Here is a 23764-nt window from a genome sequence, read left to right as displayed (position 1 = left end):
CTCCCTCCTCTCTGTCCTCACACTGATCCATGCTGCTGAATCCACATCCACATCAGCTCACACACACTTTCTACCTTCATGTGGAGAGGAAACACAAATCATTGATGTGCAGTGAAAACTGAAATCCTCCTTTCCATCATTTCTCCTGGACAAAGATCAGCTGCTCCTCCACTGATTGGCTCTTCTTTCCTCTTTCATATCAGTGTCACTTGAATGCAGTCAGACAGCAGTGGGAGGCAGAGGAAGCTGCCATCAGCTGCTCTACTTCTACTATCAGTCCACTAGATGGAGGCATGAAGCTGCAGCCCAGCACACACAGGATGATGGACCAACATTTACAATCACTCAGTCATTTGGACTGACGCTGATACTTCACTAACTTTTCCACCACTAAACAACATTTAGAGATAAACACAGAAAAATAATCTGATCATCTGTGTTATCTGAGAAAATCATGGAGATACTTTAAAAACTGCATGTACAGTAAACTTCCTCTGTGCCTCAGTCTAATCAAAGTATACTGTAAATAGAGAGATTGTTACATGGTACCAGTACTTGATTGGTGGGTTTCAGTCTCAGTGAATTAATAAACACAGTATTTCAGTGTCTCTCTATAAATGTATAAGATTCTGACTTTATGTAAAGTGTCTTGAGATCATTTTGTTGTCATTTGGTGCAATAAGAATTCAACTGAATTGACCACAGTGGTGTGTTTTTTGTATTTTTTTGTTTTTTCTATAAAGGAACAGAATATTTCTAATATGATACAGGCCGTAGAACCAAAATGGAGTCTCTAGTTAAACAGGAACTTAGAAACAGGACATTTGCTGTTGGTCACTTCCTGTTCAACACTTTTTGTTGCTCATGACAAGACTGAGAACAGCTGAGGTCTCATTAGTTTTACAAACAATGCCTCATTGTGATAAATTCTGAACACATTGGACTTAAATTAAATGTTTCCATTGTTGTTCATGGTATCAAACATGACATCAATCTGAAGGTTGAACATGGACAAACAGACAACAAGTGCTGATCATCTGCTGGATCAGTGGTTTGAATCCAGAACAAACTGTTTCTATTTGTTTTAATGTCATGAAGTTGAGTCATTGACATTTATTCACTTTAACAATGTTTCAAAGATGAAACTCACAAGTTTGATGTTTGAGTGAAAACAGACCAAAGAAAGTCACAGAGAGAGATTTACTCAGAAACTGAGACACAGTTCATCAAACTAGTTCTTGTTCTGTCAAAATACTATTTAGCTACATGTTGGATTAAATTAAATAATGAGAAACAGTTAAAACGACATTAACAAGAACAGATAACGAGCTGAGGATCTACTGACAGAGAAAGTCGGAGCTGTTCTCCAGCGGCTGTCCGGCCGAGCTCAGACCGCATTTAGTGGCTCAGACAGCGGGAGAGCAGCGGCTCATCTCCGCCTCCTCCACAGGCTGATGGAGGCAGGAAAAGCTGCCTTCAGTCCTCAGTAAGTGGAGCTCCACAGTAACAACGACTCTGTGTTCAACTAGAGACCATCCACTAACTCTATGTCCAGTAAAGACGGTTTGAAACGACACATTTTACTGCGTCACAACAACAGGAAGTGAAACTAAAGGTCTGTTGAGATGAAGTTCGTCTGAAAACCAGACGGACACTTTCTAACTTTTCTAGCAGCATTGAAGCTGCTGTTTGTGCTGGAGTTTACAGATACTCACCTCTAGTGATGAGCAGAGAAGATTCAGAGTTTCTAGTTTTACTGGTGGAAACGAATCCAAACTTTCCGACTCTTCCGTCTCGAACCACGAGGCTCGATCGAGTTGAACTGTTCCGGAAACAAGAAGCTGCAGTGAAGACATCAAGCTGCTGTTTGTGCTGACAGCAACAAATCCTCACATCCTGTGAGGTCGGATACAGAATCAATCAAATCTATTTGATGCTCCGTTTCCACAAACTTTGGTTTGTTGGTAAAAAGCTTCAGGAGATGATGAGTTTGTGGTTTCAGCGTCATATGACTCCAATATTTCACAATAAGGTTCAAATCCTAATGAAACGCAGTCATCATGTCCGTTTTATAATGAAACTCTAAATGTCAGTGAAGGACAGGGAACAAAGCTGCTGAACTGCAGGAACCTCAGGAAATAACACAGAAACTCGGTCATTTAGGAAAAACTACTGATTTAGTCACTGTCACACTGAAACTATCAAAATAAAAGCACCGGAACTACACACTGCAGAACTGGAACATTCAACTCGTAACACATCATTATTATCACTGAAGGTCCAGAATATGAGGACATACTACTTGGTCAGAACTCATTGAACTGTCCCTGTGTGTGTTTAACACCTGAGGTAGAAGGTCCAGCTGTGGAACTTGGCTCAACACAAATGTCTTCTATAGAAATAACATTCAGTCACATTTGATCTCATTTAAAACACATTTCTCCAGCAGATGTCGCCAAAGTCAAACCACCTGTTGTGACAATCAAACGTCTCTTACCTGTCAAGATCAAATCTCCAACTTTCCTCATTAGAACTCATCAGTTCTTCAATTCTATTGGTGGATCATGAGTTGAACTAATAAGTGAAACAGCAAATGAAGCAGTGATGAAGGAAAACATTATAGAACAGCTGGACGTGGATTCTGTGGTGTTCTTCTGACAGCTGTTTCTACTCTGCAGGACTCACACCTGGAAACACCAAGGCTACAGGGATCAAGGATGGAGGGAGCAGAGATGAAGGAGCTTGGTGTGAATTGTTGTCTTTCCTGTTTACATCATGAGCACAATAAGTCTTCAGAGGGAATAAATACATTTGACCTTATTAGGATGAACAATCAATATTTAATTCATGAATTCATCACTGTGGTGCCTCCCTGATTTATCCAGTATCTGACCTGTAAATAGCAGCAGATAAATAAAAAAGTATCAGACTCAGAGTAGAAGTACTCTATTTAAGTGTAATCAGGAACATGGAGCTACTAATAAAAGTAAAAGTACACAATGCATTAAAATGTGACTTGAGATTTCACCACTGGGACAGAGAAACAGCTCAACTGTCCATTTGCAGCCCATGTTGTAGTCAGAGAGGGTTTTACATCAGTCGATATAAGAAGCAGAACAACCAATGAATGAGAAACGTTTCTTTTTTAATTTATTTCTAAAGATTCAGATGCCACAGTGATTAGATGAACTTACTAAACTGTTGGCTCATCAATCATCATCGTTTGACATATTCTTTAGTCTGTGAATAAAATGCACATTTGTAATATTTCAACACCAATAAATATTTGTATCAACAATAACAAGGATCAACTGGAAAGATTTGCAGCCATGTAATAATTCAAACAGACCAAACAAGTCCCATTGAATAGGACTCACTTGATAGATAACAGACAGATAAAGAACAGAGGAGGAGGTCGTTATCAAACTGTTCTCCCACAAATGTTGTTTGCTGGAAACTGGACTTGCTGCAGATCATGTTCTGTTCCAACACCATTTTTGCGCTTGTCTTCCAGATGTGGACGTTAGTGATGTTAATGATGAAATAGAAAAGGTTTCCTTCTTCATGGGACACAGATTCTTGGCAGAGAACGTATATTCCAGATTTCACATTTAGTTGGATATTAAAACCCTCCCTGTTCAGTCGGTCTCTCACCTGTCTGGAGCGGTAACAGTCCAGCAGCAGGTGCTGTCTCGTCCTCATCACAACCTGTCACCAGACATTTGTTAGTTTGGAAGAAACAGCTCCACTGGACCAGCGCTCTCAGAGGGAGTCTGTTCACTGGAATCAGCCACACTGGACCTTTTCAGGGTTTTCACACCTTATTTTATCACTTACATCTTTATTATTGGACCAGAATCTCAGATGGAGCCATATTTATAGTCTAATATGCCTCAATTTACATTCTCTTTAATTAGTTTGTATATAGTTTTAGTGAAGAACTGTTCCAGGTTCTATTAAGATACTGATCAATAGTATCTCCATATAACAGTTAGTGATGTGCTTAACTAGACCTAACAGACAAATCCTGACACCTACATTTTGTTCCAGTTTACTTTATTGTTGAATGATGAATTTTACCTTCTACTTTTTGTTGTTCAGTTTTTTACGTGGTTCCATCAAAAACTTCATTAAATGAGTTTATTTATCATCAAAGCTCTTTACACAACTGTCATTTTATCTGGACTGTGAAAGTCGTGCAGCATCTTCGTGCACAGTTGGTTATTAAATGTTCCTAAACCTGACATCTCATGTGGACTCTGTAGTGTCGTGTTTATCACATTTACATCACATGTGAAAGGTCTCCAGTTCAAAACCAGGTGGAAACAGTATTTATTTTTCACACAAGATCACGTCTAGAGCCATAAACTGAATAAATAAATACCATTTACTATTTTTAAGCATGACTGACTGAGGAGGTGCTGACCAATATCCAACTTGAGTGAACAGATTGAACTTGATTTCAGACCGTAGTTCACACAATGTGGGACCAGAGGACAACTGGCAAATGAATGAATGATGAAATAAATACATAAATAAGAACAAGCTGTAATATGGGCCGATACAGATACAGAGGGTAAAATAAGTATTAAGCACTTTGTCATTCTTTTCATTAAATATAAAACTAAAAGTGCTTTTCACATGAAATCTTCACCAGATGTTGGTAAAAACCCAAACACACAGTCAAGGACACTCTCAACTGGTTTCAGAGAAAGAAAGTAAAGCTGCTGGAGTGGCCCAGCCCAGACAATCACCTGATTAGAGTCCAACTGAAATGTATGGAAAGAACTAAAGATCAGAGTTTAGAGAAGATTTGAAGACTGTTTGTGTGAAGAATGAACCAAAATCACACCGAGCAACGCACTCGACTAGTTTCTCCATACAGGAGGAGTCTTGATGCTGAAATTACATCAAAGGTTTTTGTACAAAGTGTTAAATAAATTCCACTAAGTGTGTTCAAAACTTTTTTCTCTGTCAATTCACAGTATTGTACAGAACTTAATCTTTGGACATATATGGTTTGATGTCTTTACATGTGTGGATTACATGGGTTGTTACCAGCATCTGATGAAATTCTCCTGTAAAAAACACTTTATTAATATATTTACTGAGAAAAATGGAGACGTGTTCAATACTTATTTCACTCGCTGTACAAATAACTAAATACTTGAAAAATGTGAAAACTGGATCAACTTTGACATTTTATTGTCAACAGAGTGAACTTTCTTTGTTTCATATAATGTGATTGATGACTAAATAACAGGTCGGTATAGTCAAAGAAAACATACAGTGACTTTTTAGAAACGCTGATATGTGTGAACTGCAACAGAATCACTGTAGACAAATAAACCACTAATTAATCAGTTCCATTTCTGGACTTAGTCTGATCCATCCAGCACCTGGTGACATTTCTTTGGAGATCACATTTCTTCTAAACATGAATTTTACCGTTCACATTTAACAAATGTGGATGAATGTAGTTTATTCAATGAATAATTCCATTAAAATCAGTTTCTAAAATAATTTTTATTGTTTCTAAATTTGTAAAAGTTTTACTAATTGTTTTTTTTTGGGGCTGTTAAAAGAAAACTGACTGTTAGGGGTTGAGGTCGTGTGTGACTAATTTCAGAGTTTGAAGAACATCCCCAGTTGATGGAGACTTGATTCATCCCAGAGGGAAATGTGAGGGACGCTGGCACAGGCAGATGACAGTACAGAATCAAACCCAAACCATCTGAACACATCACCATCATGCTGCACTTGTTCCGTCCCTTCTTCTTCCACAGCCTCGTTGTGTTTGTCCATCACCAAGTGTGCTACAATAATCTGGAGAACAATCCAACCTTTCACGGGATCCGGCATTTTGGTTCCTCTGGAGCTGCTTCAACGGATCAAGTCCGACTCGCTGTGACGGTGTATTTATATGAGCATCATGCAAATTCAACAAACACCACAGTTCAATGAGAAGTGAAGGACAAGAAAAAGTTCTGACAAAGTTTCCTCCAACTTCACCATTGATTCATTCCATCAAGTTGATTATTGTTTGAAATGTAACTCCCCCTCAGTGTTCATACATGATGGAGCTGGAATTAACATTAAAGTCCAGACTGAGACCTTTCAGGACTGTCCACACCTCCTGAGCTCTGTAACAGTCCATCAGGAGCTGTTGCTGTGTCTCATCTTGGTTGCAGTAGATCATGGGACACTGTTTAGTGGTTACCTAACAGCTCCATGAAACTCCTGCTCTGACAGGAAGTCTGTCCACACCTATAAGCCAGTGGACGTCTCTCATACTCTCTGACAGATATTTGTTTTTCAGGACTTTTCTCAGCTCCTTGTACATGTTTAGAACTAATTAACCTCCATATTTAAATATGAAAATTGGGAACTTGAGAAACGAGCTGTTCTACCAGAAGGACGAGTCACTGATCATTTACACTGGTGGAATATGGGAAGAAAGGAGCTGTAACTGCCTGATGTGGAACATGGAACTCGGTACATTTACTCAACAATTTGTACTTCACTACAAATCTGATGCTCTTGCACGTAATTAGACTAATTGAAGTGAATTATGCTTTAAAACACAGTTTCCTACCTTGTACTACGCTGCCTTTGTGTGACGACCTACTTTTTAAAGGACACTTTCTTCTCATCCAGTGAAAACCATCCACATCAAAGTTTGCTTTTGAAGTGGATTTCTTTCCACCATTATTAGTTCATTTCAGTTCAACAATAGTCAAACTCACGTCTGTGTAGTTTAGTGTTAGAACAATAGATGTAGCTCAGCTGTCAGAGTAGTTGTCCACAAACCACAGGGTCAGGAGTTTGACTCTTAGTTCCTCCTACATCTCCTACAAGTGTCCTTGGACGAGACACTGAAGCCCAAGTTGCCCTTAATATAAGTGACTTTGGATAAAAGCATCTGTCAAATGACTAAATGTGAATATCTCATATCCAAAACAAAGAAGGAATAACGTTGTACATGAGGAGAACAGAAGCAATAGTAAGTCTGAACTAAGATACAGAACAATTGTGAGTTAAGATAAGAAGAAGTTTGAAGTTCAATATACTTCATGAATCCAACAACTAACACCTTAGTGTCTGTGGTTGAATATTATGAAATAACTTGTGATGTGTTTTGGTCCCAGAAAAACCAAATCTCCTGAGAACAATGAAGGAGGTGCAGGAGAGTAAAAAACAAGACAGTCAAAAGGTGAGATAAGATAAGATGACACTTTATTGATCACTGGGACAGTTTATAGCATACTTATTACAAGGTGTAAATCCACCCCTCAGTCAACATGGTTAAACTAAGCTAGCTGATTAGCTGTTAGTATTTTCGTTCATTAGGCATTTGTGCTTGTAATAACTGCAAATATATACGTTTCTATTTTATTGTATTTTATCTATTGTATCAGCCCAGTAGTCCTGCTGTATTTATTGTGTTTTTGAGAATTAGTGTGTTTGATCTAGGAGGAGGTCTGCTGATGATGTACAACCATGTACATCATCACTAAATTCATTATTCTAATCTATGATGAATCATTAACTTTGTGATAAATGATGATATATTTCTTTCTAGCAGCAGCTGGCCGTGGCAGACTTGAAATATCAGTGACTGGCGGTAAACCTAAAAAGAGGTCTACGAACCCCAGGGTTGGTGGTTCAATTCCCAATTCACACCCCAAATCCTGGCTGCATGTAACAGTGTCCCCGGACAAGACACTGAACCGTGAACCCGTGGTGCCTAAAATGCAGCTTCCTGTCTAAAATGAATTTCATCAAGAGGATTAATAAAGAATCAATTATTATTCTTGAATCAACATAGTCCTCATTCCACCTGCTACATAAGGTTGATAAACAGTTGTTTCCCTCATTTGGTATAATACTCCTTATACAGTTCTTTTTATTGATAATTTACCACAGACTTTTACTTGCCTACCCAGGCCACTCTTACACTGTCGGGAGTGAAATAGACATTTACAGACTATCTGACAATGTCTCTCTGACAGGACGACACTCTCAGTACGACACTGAACACAGAGACACTGACGAACCAGGAAACCAGAATCTAAACCCAGGATAAAGAGGTTCAGTGAATGTGGTGTTGAAGGTGTGGAGGTGGATCAGTTTGTCAGAGGAGACTCTGTAGAAGGACAGAGTCCCAGCAGGACAGTCCACATACACTGATACTCTGTTAGAGACAGAGGAGGAGATGGATGTTAATCTGTTATTGTGAAAAACAGAGTAACATCCATCAGAGCATCTCAGACTCCAGGACTGATCGTTCTCTCCAAACACACAGTCTTCACTGGCTCCTCTCCTTCTGATTCCTCTGTAAGTCACTGATATATCAACCCCTCCGCTCCACTCGACCTCCCAGTAACAGCGACCAGTCAGACCATCACTACACAGCAGCTGATACCAGTCAAATCTGTCTGGATGATCAGGATATGACTGATCCTCCTTCACATGTGTCACCTTCCTGTTGTTGTCAGACAGTCGTAGTTTTCTGTTCACTGTGTTTGTGTCGATGGTGAGTTGACAGAAATCTGATGGAGAGAACAAGACACAATCCAGCTGCAGTTATTAATCTATCATCAGTTTGATGAGGACTCATGACATCAGGGATTTGAATGAGTGATGTGACAGTTTGAAGATGGTTGAATGTTGCTGCTTTGTTTTCATCAGTCTCATTAAAAACACACTTACACTTCCTCAGACCTGGTCTCAACCATCGGACTCCACCAGGCTCCACCCTGAAAGGAGGAGGGGGGTCAGAGCGGCACATTCTCTTTCAGCATGCACACATGGACATTACATGGCTCTCATACACACAGTATGTTCTGGTTCTGTTCTAATGGAGGCTTGTATGTAGGGATGGACATTCAGCAAACAACTAAGGAATTGGAGTCCTTATCTTGGAATTCTACGGAGCAGGGAGGTGACATGGAGGAAAGATTTCAATTCTCTAGTTCACAGCAGTTTTGGTGTCAGACACCTGCTTTCAGTCTCACTCTGTCACTAGACAACCTAATGTGACACCACAGGAAGCAGGAAACTGGAGAGCAAAGTCCAAGAGGCTCAACTCCACATACATGGACTCTGTGTGTGTGTTTTCCTGAACATGTTCTAGTTCTGATTTACTGTCTCCTATATATGACACAAGATCTCATTGTGACAAGATCAGGATCTCAGGAAGGTGAAGATGCTTCAATCATCACTATTTGAAGAGACAGAGACATGATGCTGTGACCTGATTCAATCCTCTGATATTCATTTATTGTCATTCTGTGGATAAAAACTCTACCTATAAGTTGGATGAATTTTCTGCTCAGTTCACAGAATCTAATGTAACACCTGATTTCATCATGAGGAGATTTGTTCCCAAAGTCCGAATGAGACACTAAAGTCTGAATTACAGGAGCTCCCCTCTTTTCTTTGCTGAATGTAAAGTGTTTCAGTGAAGATTTATCATCAGCTGAGAGGAAATGTTTCCAGCACAAAACTACTTTCTGCTGCAGTGTTCATCAACAAGAATCCACATTGAGACACAAAATGATGCCGACACATTTTTCTTCCTTTCATGGCAAAGAGGTGCGTTTGTTTTCATTATTCATTAATATCCCTACTTCCTCCTCCATCAGACATTGTCTGTGGCTGCAGCAGGCCTCTCCATACCTGAGAGTGTTCAGTCTCCAGTGTGGATCCTCCAGTCCAGCAGACAGCAGCTTCAATCCTGAGTCTCCTGGATGATTGTAGCTCAGGTCCAGCTCTCTCAGATGGGAGGGGTTGGAGCTCAGAGCTGAGGCCAGAGAAGCACAGCCTTCCTCTGTGATCAGACAGCCTGACAGTCTGCAGACACACAAAACAACACACAGAAGAGTTGGTGCTGTTTTTTTTTTGTACAAACCAACATCACATACTCCTATTTGTCACAAAATTAATCACATACAGTGGAAAGAAAAACTAATTGAACTATTTCCAATATCCTGTTTTGCATCAGTTGTTCATGAAATGTAATCTGATCTTCCCCAAAGTCACAAATATAAACAAACAAACACAATATTTCTAAGTTGATCAAACACCTAAAGAGTTCTGATCTTTCATGTCTTTATTGAACACAACCATTAAACATACAGAGTGATGGTGGAAAAATCAGTGAAACACTGTCTGATGTCACAACGTCAACTATAGTCAGGTGTTAGCAAACCTGGAGTCCAATCAATAAAATAAAGGATTGAGGTGTGGTTTAAAGCTACATGTCTGTTCAATAAAGACATTAAAGATCATGAATGTTTTATTTTATAATTTAGTTAGTAATTGTTTTTTTTATATATTTGTGGTATTCAGGTCAAATATAATGACCAATTTACGTACAAAATTAAAAAAATTATTAAAAAGTGACCACTTTTTTCCCCATCCATCCATCCATCCATCCATCCACCCACAGGAAACACCTCATGTCACAACTAGAGATTGATGAGGTACAACACAAATGCTATGACAAGGGGGAGCCAGGATGACAGGTCAGCGAGGAGATATTACCATTATCCTCCCCACAATCAGAAATTGGGTTTCAAGCCCCAATAATAACAGAGCTTAATCCAAAAGCAGCTGACCTAAGATTGAAAATCATGGCTAAGATGGGCACCTGGAGCCCCCGAGGCCGGTTACCAAGAATAAGTGAAGTATTTTCTGAAAGTCTGCTAGAAGATGTGAATGCAGCACTACAGACAATACCAACTCTGACCATCACTGAGACCAATCAGCTGATATACAGCACAGCAATTGAGATCCTTGAGGTCCTTGGCTATAAGATCAACGCAAGCCATAAGGTGCAGTATCCCCAATGGAAATGGAAGTTGGAGGCTAAGAACAAGGCAACACGAAGAGAAGTTAGCCAACTATCAGAACTACGAAAAGGCATAATGAAGAAGAACCAGGTGCTTAAGAAGTACAGTAACATGACCATACCTGAGGCCTTGGAGATTGCCAAGCAAAGGCTCACAGCTCTGTCTACCTGACTGAAGAGATACACCAGAGAAGTTGAGACCAGGAGAATAAACAGGATGTTCTCCACTGAGCCATCCAAGGTGTTCTCACAGTGGCAGGGTAATGACATGAGAGCAGACCCACCAAGACTGAACAATACTGGAAAAGCATATTGGAGAAGGAGGCATCACATAACAGCAATGTCCAGTGGCTAGTGGACTTGAGAGCAGACCACAGCAACCTCCCTGAACAAGATCCAGTAACCATCACAATGGCAGACATCCAAGAGAGGCTCTCAGGTATGAAAAACTGGACAGCACCAGGTCTTGACATGATCCATGCCTACTGGCTAAGGAAGCCAACCTCACTCCATGAGCGCCTGGCAGCACAAATGAATAATCTATTAGTGGATGGAACCCACTCTGAATGGCTAACGGAAGGCAGGATAGTCCTGATCCTGAAGGACCCCCAGCAGGGAGCAGCCCCATCCAACCACTGCCCAATAACCTGCCTCTGCACAACATTGAAGCTAATGTCAGGCATCATAGCAGCTAAGATGAGCAGGCACATGGATCAATACATGAGCAGTGCCCAGAAAGGAATTGGTAGTAACACCAGGGGAGCAAAGCACCAGTGACTGGTAGACAAAGCAGTCACCAGAGTCTGTAACACCAGACATACCAACCTGTGCACTGCCTAGATTGACTACAAGAAAGCCTATGACTTAATGCCTCACATATGGATCATGGAATGCTTGGAACTGTACAAGATCAACAGGACTCTAAGAACCTTCATCCAGAAGTCAATGGGAAAGTGGAAATCAACCCTAGAGGCCAACTTCAAGCCGATTGCCTAAGTCAACATCAAGTGCAGCATATACCAAGGAGATGCTCTGTCCCCACTGCTGTTCTGCATAGGCCTGAACCCCTCAGCCAGATCATCACCAAGACCGACTACGAAATGCCACAACCATCAGCCACCTCCTCTACATGGATGACATCAAGCTGTATGCCAACGAGACATCGACTTGCTGATACATACCATCAGGATATACAGCCAAGACATTGGAATGTCATTCGGACTGGATAAGTGTGGTCGGATGGTAGCAAGGAGAGGGAAGGTAGTCAGAACTGAGGGGATAGAACTACCAGAAGGCAAGATAGCAGATGTTGAGGATAGCTACAAATACCTTGGAATCTCACAGGCAAATGATAACAATGAAGAGGCTACAGCAAAAACAGAAACCACTCAGTACCTCCAAAGGGTAAAGCAAATCGTGAGAAGTCAGTTGAATGGGAAGAACAAAGTCTGGGCGATCAACACCTATGCCCTCCCGGTCATCAGGTATCCCGCTGGCATAATAGGGTGGCCAAAGGACGAGATGGAAGCCACTGACATTACGACAAGCTCCTTACAATGCACGAGGGTTTCACCCCAAATCCAGCAAACCTCAGACTGTACGCTAAATGGAAGAAAGGAGGCCGAGGATTAGTGAGCGTCAAAGCCACTATTCTGGATTAAACAACTAAACTCCATGAATACATCAGGAAGATGGCCCATACTGATGGCGTGCTTAGCGATTACCTCAGGCAGCAGACAAATGGGTAATGGCCAACCAACCCGTCATAGGAGTGGTGGACAAACAGAAGAACAAGGCTGTAGTGATAGATGTAGCAATCACAAATAATAGCAACATCAGTAACAAGGAGCACGAGAAGATCGAGAAGTACCAAGGACTGAAAGAAGAGCAGGAAAAGATGTGGAAGGTGAAGGCTCAAGTGGTACCAGTGGTAATAGGAACACTGGGGGGTGTAACTCCCAAACTGGGAGAGTGGCTCCAGCAGATCCCAGGAACAACATCTGAGATCTTTGTCCAGAAAAGTGCAGTCCTAGGAACAGCTGAGATACTGTGCAGGACCCTCAAGCTCCCAGGCCTCTGGTAGAGGATCCTCAAGCTCCCAGGCCTCTGGTAGAGGACTTGACATTTTGAAACTTGACATTTTGAAAGTTTAGTCTGCTTGGGTCTCTCTCATGTCAGAAGTTGCGAACTTTTGAAATATCTCCAATGATCCACATAGACACAAAGTCTATGGATCTAGAAAAACCTGCTGCATTAAAATTGACATAAGATAATGAATCCAAACCTTAGAGTTTCCAGTTTACAGTGTGGATTCTCCAGTCCAGCAGACAGAAGCGTCACTCCAGAATCATGCAGGTCGTTGTTACTCAGGTCCAGTTCTCTCAGACTAGAGGACTGGGAGCTGAGAACTGAGGACAGAGCTTCACAGCTTCTCTCTGAGAGGTTACAGTCACTCAGTCTGAAAAACAGTGATGTATAACATGACAACATTTGTGTCAAACTGTAATTGTCACAATTCCTGTCTGATCCTCGTCCTGTTTGTTTCTCTCTCTTTCACCTGGTCCCACAACACCTACTGTTCTGCTCCCCAGCCACTTCCTGCTATGCCCATACATGGACTGACTTACACTTCCGTTCCCTCTGCACTAATTACTGATCAGTTCTTCCTGTATTCACCCTCTCCTTTATAAGCTCACTTCAGCCCTCAGTTCCCACGTAGTTTGTCAGTTTTGACTACAACTATCCATCAATTTTCCTGCTTGTTTCCAGTCTTGCTTCCTTGCCCATGTTATACTCTGGACCTCGCCCTCTAGTGATTTCTTCCAGCCTTGTTTAACAGACTTTTTCCTCCCTCACTCACCAGCCCTTGGATAACGGACTTTGTACCTCAGCCAGTGTGAGTTTTTGCCTGCATCTGTGCAGTGATTTTCTGTTGTTACTCTCTAGTTTAGGTTGTTACTTTGTTCCCCACCGTGCTTCAGGTTGGTTTTTGTTGTCACTTTGTTTTTGTGTTTAGACCAATTTCTTGCTGTGTTCTTTCGATACCTCACTTTAGTTAGTTTCCAGTTTTTTTCTGCTTTTGAGATTGTGTTATAATAAATCCTTTTCTTTGCATTATTTGTGTCTTATGATGCCATTCCCTGACAATAATCACCTTTAATGTTGACCCTGAACTAAAAAGATACAACACATTAAAATAAAATCAGAGAGGCAAGTACAGTTATTTTATATACTGTAAAAATACTTATGAGAAACTTTTGCAACTTAAAACGAGACATTACAAAGTTTAATCTGCTTGGAAGCAGTTATGGACATTTTGAATATCTTCAGTTATTTAAAATTGAAACTTGACCTGACCTGAGAGTTTCCAGTTTACAGTGTGGATTATCCAGACCAGCAGACAGAAGCTTCACTCCTGAATCCTTCAGGTCGTTGCTACTCAGGTCCAGTTCTGTCAGACTAGAGGACTGGGAGCTGAGAACTGAAGACAGAGGTTCACAGCTTCTCTGTGAGAGGTTACAGCCACTCAGTCTGAAAAACAGTGTATATATATATGTAACAATGTATAACAACATTTGTTTTAACCTGTGTTCAATTATCTCCTTTAATGATGACTGTATAAATAAAATAATATAATCAGAATGGAAAAAACTAAAACCGCTGATGGGAAACTGTTGCAAGTCAAAAATCAGGACATTAAGAAATTTAAACTGTTTGGGTCTCTCTCAGCTATTTAAACTTTGAGTTTGTGGATTCTCTGGTCAACACTTTAATGAACATTCAACTATCCATATACTTACAAAGCTTTTGCAGCAGCTTTCTCCACTGGCAGCAGCCTCAGAAGAGCCTCCTCTGAAGCACAGTATTTCTTCAGGTCAAACACGTCCAGATCTTTTTCTGATGACAGTAAGATGAACACCAGAGCTGACCACTGAGCATGAGAAAGTTTATATGCAGAGAGACTTCCTGAGTCCAGGTACTGTTGGATCTCCTCCACTAAAGAACGATCATTCAGTTCATTCAGACAGTGGAACAGGTTGATGCTTTTCTCTGCTGAGGGAGTCTCTTTGATCTTCTTCTTGATGTACTGGACTGTTTCCTGATTGCTCAGTGATCTACTTCCTGTCTTTGTCTGCAGACCTCGTAAGACAGTCTGATTGGTCTGCAGTGAAAGACCAAGGAGAAAGCGGAGAAACAAGTCCAGGTGTCCATTTGGACTCTGTACAGCCTTGTCCACAGCACTCTGATGGAGAACCTTTAGTTCAGGTCTAAACCGTTGGAAACAAAGAAAAGGTGACTGTTCTTCAGACAGCAGATTGACTCCAGAGTTGATGAAGGTCAGATGAACATGAAGAGCAGCCAGAAACTCCTGAACACTCAGATGGACGAAGCAGAACACCTTGTCCTGGTACAGTCCTCTCTCCTCTTTAAAGATCTGTGTGAACACTCCTGAGTACACTGAGGCTGCTCTGATATCGATGCCACACTCTGTCAGGTCTGATTCATAGAAGATCAGGTTTCCTTTCTGCAGCTGCTCAAAAGCCAGTTTTCCCAGAGACTCAATCATCTTCCTGCTCTCTGGACTCCAGTGTGGATCTGTCTCAGCTCCTCCATCATACTTGATGTTCTTCACTTTGGACTGAACCACCAGGAAGTGGATGTACATCTCAGTCAGGGTCTTGGGCAGCTCTCCTCCCTCTCTGGTTTTCAACACATCCTCCAGAACTGTAGCAGTGATCCAGCAGAAGACTGGGATGTGACACATGATGTGGAGGCTTCGTGATGTCTTGATGTGGGAGATGATTCTTCTGGCCTGCTCCTCATCTCTGAACCTCTTCCTGAAGTACTCCTCCTTCTGTGGGTCAGTGAACCCTCTGACCTCTGTCACCATGTCAACACACTGAGGAGGGATCTGATTGGCTGCTGCAGGTCGTGTAGTTATCCAGAGGCGAGCAGAGGGAAGCAGGTTCCCCCTGATCAGGTTGGTCAGCAGCACATCCACTGAGGTGGACTCTGTAACATCAGTCAGGATCTGATTGTTGTGGAAGTCCAGAGGAAGTCGACACTCATCCAGACCGTCCAAGATGAACACAACCTGGAACTCTTCAAACCTGCAGATTCCTGCTTCTTTGGTTTCAGTAAAGAAGTGATGAACAAGTTCCACCAAGCTGAACTTTTTCTCTTTCAGCACATTCAGCTCTCTGAAAGTCAATGGAAATGTGAACTGTATATCCTGGTTGGCTTTGTCTTCAGCCCAGTCCAGAGTGAACTTCTGTGTTAACACTGTTTTCTCAATGCCAGCCACTCCCTTTGTCATCACTGTTCTGATTGGTGCCTCTCTTCCAGGTGAGCCTTTAAAGATGTCTTCTTGTCTGATGGTTGTTTCTGGTCTGTCTGGTTTCCTGGATGCTCTTTCAATCTGTCTGACCTCATGTTCATCATTGACCTCTCCAGTCCCTCCCTCTGTGATGTAGAGCTCTGTGTAGATCTGGTTCAGAAGGGTTGGGTTTCCTGCTTTAGCAATCCCCTCAAACACACACTGGAACTTCTTCTTCAGATTAGATTTAAGTTCACGCTGACAAACTGCAGCAGGAGTTCCTGAATGAAACCACAAAAACATGATCAATATAATTTCTAATGAAAACACAGTTTGACAGTTTCATGACCCTAAATGATTCACATTTCAACATATTAACACTCCACATCTTCAGCTCTCAGTAAACGTCTCATTTGTCCATGATGTTAAATGTTTAGAGAAATCCTCTTACTGCTCTGCAGACAGTCAGCCAGCTCCTCCTGCTTCATTCTCCTCAGGAAGTTCAGTGTGATCTTCACAAATGCCTCTCTGCTGCTCTCCTTTTCTGCTCTTCGTCCTCACCATCCAACACCTCCTCATCCTCCCTCTGACTCCCTAAGCATTGTGGGTAATCTGGACTCAGAATCTTCTGGATCTTCTTCAGCTCATTCTTCACAAAAGTGACAATGTTCTCCTCCAGCAGCTGCAACAGAAACTATATGAATGACACAATCCAACTGAAATCATGGAGCCAAACATCAGATCCATGTTGGACAGACTGACAATCCACTGGTCTACAAAGTGCAGCATGGAGATTATTGGGAACACAACAGATGGAGAAGTAGTAGTTGGACATGTACAGACCAGAAATATGGAGTCCAGCTGTGTTGGATGCTGCTGGGCAGACTGACTACTGGGAACCTCTGAGCTCTCCTGGTCCACTCTGTGGAGGAATCATCAAGAATGAGCTCAAAGTATGTCTGTCCACACAGAGACACACACAAGGTGAAGGTCCATGAAGAGAGATTTGATGTGAACAGTGAATCAGAGACTCCCTGTAGTGGTGAAGCTTTACTGTCACCAGTCACTTTGGTTTAGTCTCAGCAGCTCTGAACAACAGATATCTCTGCCTCCCTCACTGAACAATGCTCAAGTGTTGGAACAAGGCATCTAGAGACAGAGTCTGCTTGGATCAAACTGGTTGTACTGGGCAGCTCCCAGTCTGAATATGTTGAACTGTGTGAGTATGAGGCAGAGTGCTGCTGCTCACTAATTCACATTTGAACAACTTCATTCATTCATTAGTTGGTGGATCCTAAATGAATCTTCAGACGTCAGCTCTGGTACTGACACTGGAGACAAACAGTCCTCTACACTGACTTCAACAACATTAGAACTAAAGTCTTCCAACAGGAAGTGAAGAAGTCAAGATTCTTTAAGACATTTGTACCAAAATCTTCATTTGGAAAACTTCAATCACAAAGATTTGATCAGAGTTCAACATTTGTGGTGTTCAGCTGCTTCCTTTGACGTCTGCCTGCAAGTCAGCACTTCATTAGAAGAGGAGCAGCCCCCTGAGACCCTCTACAGGATCAGTGGTTTAGCTACTGGTTGGATGGAGAATTGATCCATGATCAGAGTGTTTGCTGGAAGAATAGTGAAGAAAGCTTCTCCTTCAAATCAACAGTTCAAACAGAAATCAACTTACTCACATCAGAAATATCCAGAAATCCAAAGAACACAACAATTTATCATCAGAGAAAGTTTACATCATATTGTTCAGACTGATTTTAAACTCACAACAACTTACTGTGTCTGATGAAGGTTGATGTTTAAACTCAAGAGGGTGTGCCTTTGACTGGTCGCTCTTGAAGGACACACAGATCGGTTCAGGTTCTGGTCCAGGAGATTCTAGTCTTTGATGAGACCTGATAGAAAAACAACTTCGGTGACGCTCACATATTCAGTCAAAGTTTCCTTCATAAATGACAAATAGAGTCAAAAGAAAAGTAAAAATGTTGTTATAAACAAGAGGCTATAAATATTGACCCAATTCCATTCATCTATTTTACATATTCCATATATATATTGAGTTTTTCTGTAATGATGTTATTGGTTTTGTGTATTTATGTTGGTGTTGGCTCTTTCCTGGTTGTGGTTCCCTTACTTTCTGTCTGTGTTGAGAACAACTGTAATGAGGCAAAACAATTTCCCTCTGGGATTAATAAAGTTTTTTAATTTTTTTTCTTAAAATATTCAATTCTAGATGAGACTTGGAGACAGAATCAGTCCGATGGTCTCAGTCATCTCACCTCTGAGCTTTGGTCTGGCTCTCATGGTCCCCACACAGAGTGGTTTTAGAGGGAGGGACTCCCTCTTCTGTCGTCACACTGATCCATGCTGCTGAATCCACGTCCACATCAGCTCACACACACTTTCTACCTTCATGTGGAGAGGAAACACAAATCATTGATGTGCAGTGAAAACTGAAATCCTCCTTTCCATCATTTCTCCTGGACAAAGATCAGCTGCTCCTCCACTGATTGGCTCTTCTTTCCTCTTTCATATCAGTGTCACTTGAATGCAGTCAGACAGCAGTGGGAGGCAGAGGAAGCTGCCATCAGCTGCTCTACTTCTACTATCAGTCCACTAGATGGAGGCATGAAGCTGCAGCCCAGCACACACAGGATGATGGACCAACACTTACACTCACTGACACACAGAAGGACTGAGATCCACTGATTTGATCAGACACAATCTCTCCGTCTACAGAAAATGACTTGATCCAACAAACTACATCTGATTATTTCACAACAACTGGACTGAAGTTAGTTCAGTTCAAAGTGAACTACATGACAACAGTCAATCATCTCACTGACGTCAGAGTTTCTAACAACAGTCGCACAACTGAATGAAAACTATTGATGTCTCACTGTGGAAATACTCAGTACTGTTCAAAGTACAAGTACTGCACTCTAAGTTAGACTGAAGTTAGTTCACCTTCAACTCTACTTCTACTTGATTCTATTGCTTCAAACAGTGAGAGAAGTTACAGACATTATTTCTGTGTAGACATTAGTTCAGAATTAGATCAGACTTACCAGTGTGGTCAGACCCAATATGAAGAATTCTGAAAAATGAAAGAAATGATTGATTTAGTAAATTCTGTCTCACTGTTCTGCTTCTTCCTCCTCAGATATCGTTCATTGTTGATACGATCATGGTCCAGAAGTGATCAGGTTTCTATTCTCATGATGAGTTGGGAAGTTTCTTCCTCTGTCAGCTTCCAGTCACATGATTGGTTAAGTGGTCACTGGTTGGTCACATGACCTGAACTTCCTACTGCTGAGAGTAAAGTTAATATGTAGAATTACTTTAACAAGTGAGCAGCAGATTTCTGCTGTTTCTACTGGAACAAACTAACAGTAGTTGGTGTGAACAGTGTCACAAGTAAGGGAAGGGGAAAGGGACGAGGCAGGTATGAACTGAAAACTAGAATTTATTCACAGAAAAAAAACACAAAACAGGGAACTAAGGGGGCTGTCAACTGACCCTAAAACAACATACAAAAACACAAGGACAAAGTAACAAACAAGAAACAAAAATACAAAAGAAAACTACTGCTTAATGGCAGACAGACAACTCATAGAAAACTGGTGATTAATATAAATTACGATTAATTTATATAAATATATAAATAATATATATATAAAAGTTCAGAGGGTCCGGGAGGGAAGAAAACAGGTTTGAGAGCAGGCAGAGGACTGAAGAGAGGGTGACACAGGTGGAGCCAATTTGCAATCAAGTACTAAGAGCATAGGGAGAGAAGTGGCTGGTGGGCGGAGACCAGAGGGAGAAGAAGAACTGGAGAAAATCCAAAGCCGGACGGGTGCCAGGCCAAAACGGTGACAAACAGCATCAGAAAGACAAAAACACAAACTAATGTCACTGACATTATCTTTACATGGAGATAATTCACTGCAGCACGACCATCAGAGGAACTGAAACTAATCTTTAAACAGGAACCAGAGATCATATGAGGACGATGTGGATGAGTCAGTGTTGACAGCAGCTGATGTTTGCCAAATGTTTTGTCTATAATTAGTTTTATAGGAAAAAACATGATCACATGACTAGATCAAGAGTAAAACAAGTAAGTAGAGCGTCAACATTTGTAGAGAGTGGCCTAAATAGAATGTAATGTTTTATTTATAAACAAAGACTTAAAGTCATAAATAGATAATAAAAATAGCTGCTGTTTGATGACAACTTTATTAATTAATGATCAGCTCTAATGTGACTAACATCCCCATCCAGCTGTTGAGTAGATAAGTGTGATACTGACTCTATGTGAACGCAGATGTGATGAAACTGCTGTAAATACTGATCAATAGTCAGATTGTTGTTTCTGAACTGACTGATGGAGAAATAATCTGAGGATTTACTGCCCACTGACTCACTACAACACTACATCACACTGAGATTCACACTGATCATCAGGATCAATATGTACTGATCAGTATTGATGTTCAGATGGGAGAACATTTGTGTTGGGACTCGGAAAACAGCTACTTCACACATGTGGAGAGAAAAACAGCTGGAAGAAGCTGATGCTGAATTTTATTACAGCAAATTCAAATGTTCAATATGACACGTCTGCATCCTCCAAGTTTTGGAGGGATTGTAGAGAAACTTCTTCTTACACATGTTTTCATTCAACTAAAATCACAGTTTAGTTATTTTCCATGTTTTGTGAATGAAGTCTGGTTCATTTCACAGCTCTGAGGTCAGAAAAGAACAAAAACAAGTCAGAAAACCTCATGTTTCTGTGTCTTTGTTCTCAGTTCAGAACTCCATTTAAAAAACACTTAAAATAAGAAGAGGACAGATGCGTTTTCAGCAAAACATCGTCCTCTTCTCTGACTTTAAACTCTTCATTTGACATGTTTGAGGTGAAATGATGTTTGAACAGTTGCAGATGATTAAAAACCATACAGAGAACAAGTGATTTCCAGGAAACTGTTGATTCAGGTCTGAAAGCTCTGTTCTGTTCTGTGCTTCATGTATTTAAACTAAACTAAATCCACAGTCAGGGCTGAGGGGAACAGACTCATTATTCTGTGGGAATATGTCCTGAAGATGAAGAGACAACAAATCAAACATGTTGAGTGTGTGACGCCCCTGTCTAGAGGGTAGGAGCTCAACATACGAGGGAAGAAAAGGCTGTTTCCTCCCTGGTCCACAAAACAAAGTCTTACCACCAAGTCTGGAACCAAGTCAACAATTTATTCCTGGATAGATACTAGATAAGTACAGCAGGTTACTGAGAAATGACCTCATATTGGTGTTTTCATAGGTTTGGAGCTGCCTTTAAGAACAACATTTCCCATGAGCCCTAGCTGTTTGTGGATTAAATGTCACAGCTCGTTAGAAGGGGCCGTCATGATGTTTTAACAAGAAGACAGAATTCAATTCAGTTAAACTGAACTGCACCAAATCACAGGAGAACTCATCTCAAGGTACTTTACAGTGTACGACACTTTAGAAAATACAACAATCAACTATAGAGAATGATAGAAAAACCCAACAATCCCATCTGAGCAGCACTAGGAGACAGTGGAGAGGAACAACTCCCTTTAACTGAAGAAACGTTCAGCAGAACCAGGCTCAGGGTGGGCGGCCATCTGTGTAGGATTAAAGGCAGTTTACCACAAACCTGCAGAGTGGGACTTGAACTTTGGCCTCTCATCAGTTTAAATAATGGAGTTAACATTAGTTAGTGACGTCTTGTCTGAGCCACTATTTGATATTTGAACCAACAACAGCGACGATCAGCAGTGAAGCTGCTGTTCAGATGTTTTCTACACTGAGTTCTGTTAACAACACAGATCATTTGGCTGCTTAGTGGAAACATACAACTACAGTTTGGTAATTCTGGTTTCTGAGCTCCACCTGCAAAACGTCTGATCTGTAGAAAGGCTGACCTGTATTGTCATATATGCCACCGAGTGCACGTATCCACCTTCAGACAGCAGGATCAGTAAACAGAGCTCATTAACCAGCTCTTATTGTTGGTCAGAAGATGCTGCTCAGGCCAGCTGAGAGGGGTTCTAGGCTACCTGTGACCATGATGGGATGACGGTGTTGCTGTGGTTGTGGCTGTAGCCTGTCTAAAATAATTATTTGAGAGATCCAGAGATGAAGCATGGAGAAGTGTCTTTGATTCTGCAGAGTGTCAACATCAGCCATGCTGGAACATATGGATGTGGAATTGGAGGGGGACAAGGAGAGGTGACCCTGAACTCATCAACACTGTGAACCTGAAGGTTGAAGACTCCGGTAAGTTTGTGGAGTTGAGTGTGTTTGTCTCTGGAACAGGGATGAGGTTAGGAAGGCTCTGAAAAGGATGAAGAGTGGAAAGGCTGTTGGTCCTGATGACATACCTGTGGAGGTGTGGAAGTGCTTAGGAGAGACAGCAGTGGAGTTTCTAACCAGTTTGTTCAATAGGATTCTAGAGAGTGAGAAGATGCCTGAGGAATGGAGGAGAAGCGTTCTGGTTCCGATCTTTAAGAACAAGGGTGACACGCAGAACTGCAGGAACTATAGAGGAATAAAGTTGATGAGCCACACAATGACGCTGTGGGAAAGAGTAGTGGAAGCCAGGCTTAGGAAGAAGGTGGAGATTTGTGAGCAGCAGTATGGTTTCATGCCCCGTAACAGCACCACTGATGCCATTTTTGCTTTGAGAATGTTGATGGAAAAGTACAGAGATGGTCAGAAGGAGCTGCATTGTGTCTTTGTAGATTTAGAGAAGGCATATGACAGGGTGCCGAGGGAGGAGCTGTGGTGCTGTATGAGGTCGTTGGGAGTGGCAGAGAAGTACCTCAGAGTAGTTCAGGACATGTATGAGAGAAGTATGACGGGGGTGAGATGTGCTGTAGGTCAGACAGAGGAGTTCAAGGTGGAGGTGGGACTACACCAAGGATCAGCTTTGAGTCCCTTCTTGTTTGCTATGCTGATGGACAGGCTGACAGATGAGGTCAGACAGGAATCTCCCTGGACAATGATGTTTGCGGATGACATTGTGATTTGCAGTGAGAGTAGAGAGCAGGTGGAGGAACAGCTGGAAAGGTGGAGGTTTGCTCTGGAAAGAAGAGGCATGAAGGTCAGTCGTAGTAAGACAGAATACATGTGTCTAAATGAGAGGGATCAAGGTAGAAGTGTTAGGTTACAGGGGGCTGAGGTGAAGAAGGTGCAGGAGTTTAAGTACTTGGGGTCAACAGTTCAGTGTGATGGAGAGTGTGGAAAAGAGGTGAAGAGGCGAGCGCAGGCAGGTTGGAGCGGGTGGAGGAAAGTGTCAGGAGTGTTGTGTGACAGAAGAGTGTCACCAAGACTCAAAGGAAAGGTGTACAAGACAGTGGTGAGACCAGCTCTGCTCTATGGGTTAGAGACGGTAGCAGTGAGACAGAGACAAGAGGCTGAGATGGAGGTAGCAGAGATGAAGATGTTGAGGTTCTCCTTAGGAGTGACCAGGTTAGACAGAATAAGGAACGAGTACATCAGAGGGACGGCTCACGTTGCCTGTGTTAGCGACAAAGTCAGAGAGGCCAGAC

The 23764-nt window shown here is 41.6% G+C and overlaps 1 protein-coding gene and 1 long non-coding RNA gene across 2 annotated transcripts in view; both read right to left on the bottom strand.

The window, feature by feature from the left end:
- Positions 1-7513: 7513 nt before the first annotated feature.
- LOC117153049 (NLR family CARD domain-containing protein 3-like) overlaps positions 7514-23764 on the bottom strand; it is a 45070-nt gene continuing 28819 nt past the window's right edge. The window contains exons 8-11 of the mRNA XM_033326637.1: positions 13140-13313; positions 9682-9855; positions 8713-8759; positions 7514-8552 (exon numbers count right to left, since the gene is read on the bottom strand). Coding sequence (XP_033182528.1) covers positions 8023-8552; positions 8713-8759; positions 9682-9855; positions 13140-13313 — 925 coding nt within the window. The 3' untranslated portion in view covers positions 7514-8022. The remainder of the gene's footprint in view (positions 8553-8712; positions 8760-9681; positions 9856-13139; positions 13314-23764) is intronic.
- LOC113168192 lies at positions 17764-18482 on the bottom strand. Its single transcript, XR_004463530.1, has 3 exons — positions 18464-18482; positions 17962-18079; positions 17764-17797 (listed from the first exon to the last, which is right to left on the bottom strand). It is a non-coding gene; the product is annotated as an uncharacterized LOC113168192 (long non-coding RNA).

Source organism: Anabas testudineus, chromosome 18 (assembly GCF_900324465.2).
Source record: "Anabas testudineus chromosome 18, fAnaTes1.2, whole genome shotgun sequence".
NCBI classification, from domain to species: Eukaryota; Metazoa; Chordata; class Actinopteri; order Anabantiformes; family Anabantidae; genus Anabas; species Anabas testudineus.
This window is presented reverse-complemented; position numbering and strand designations above follow the sequence as displayed.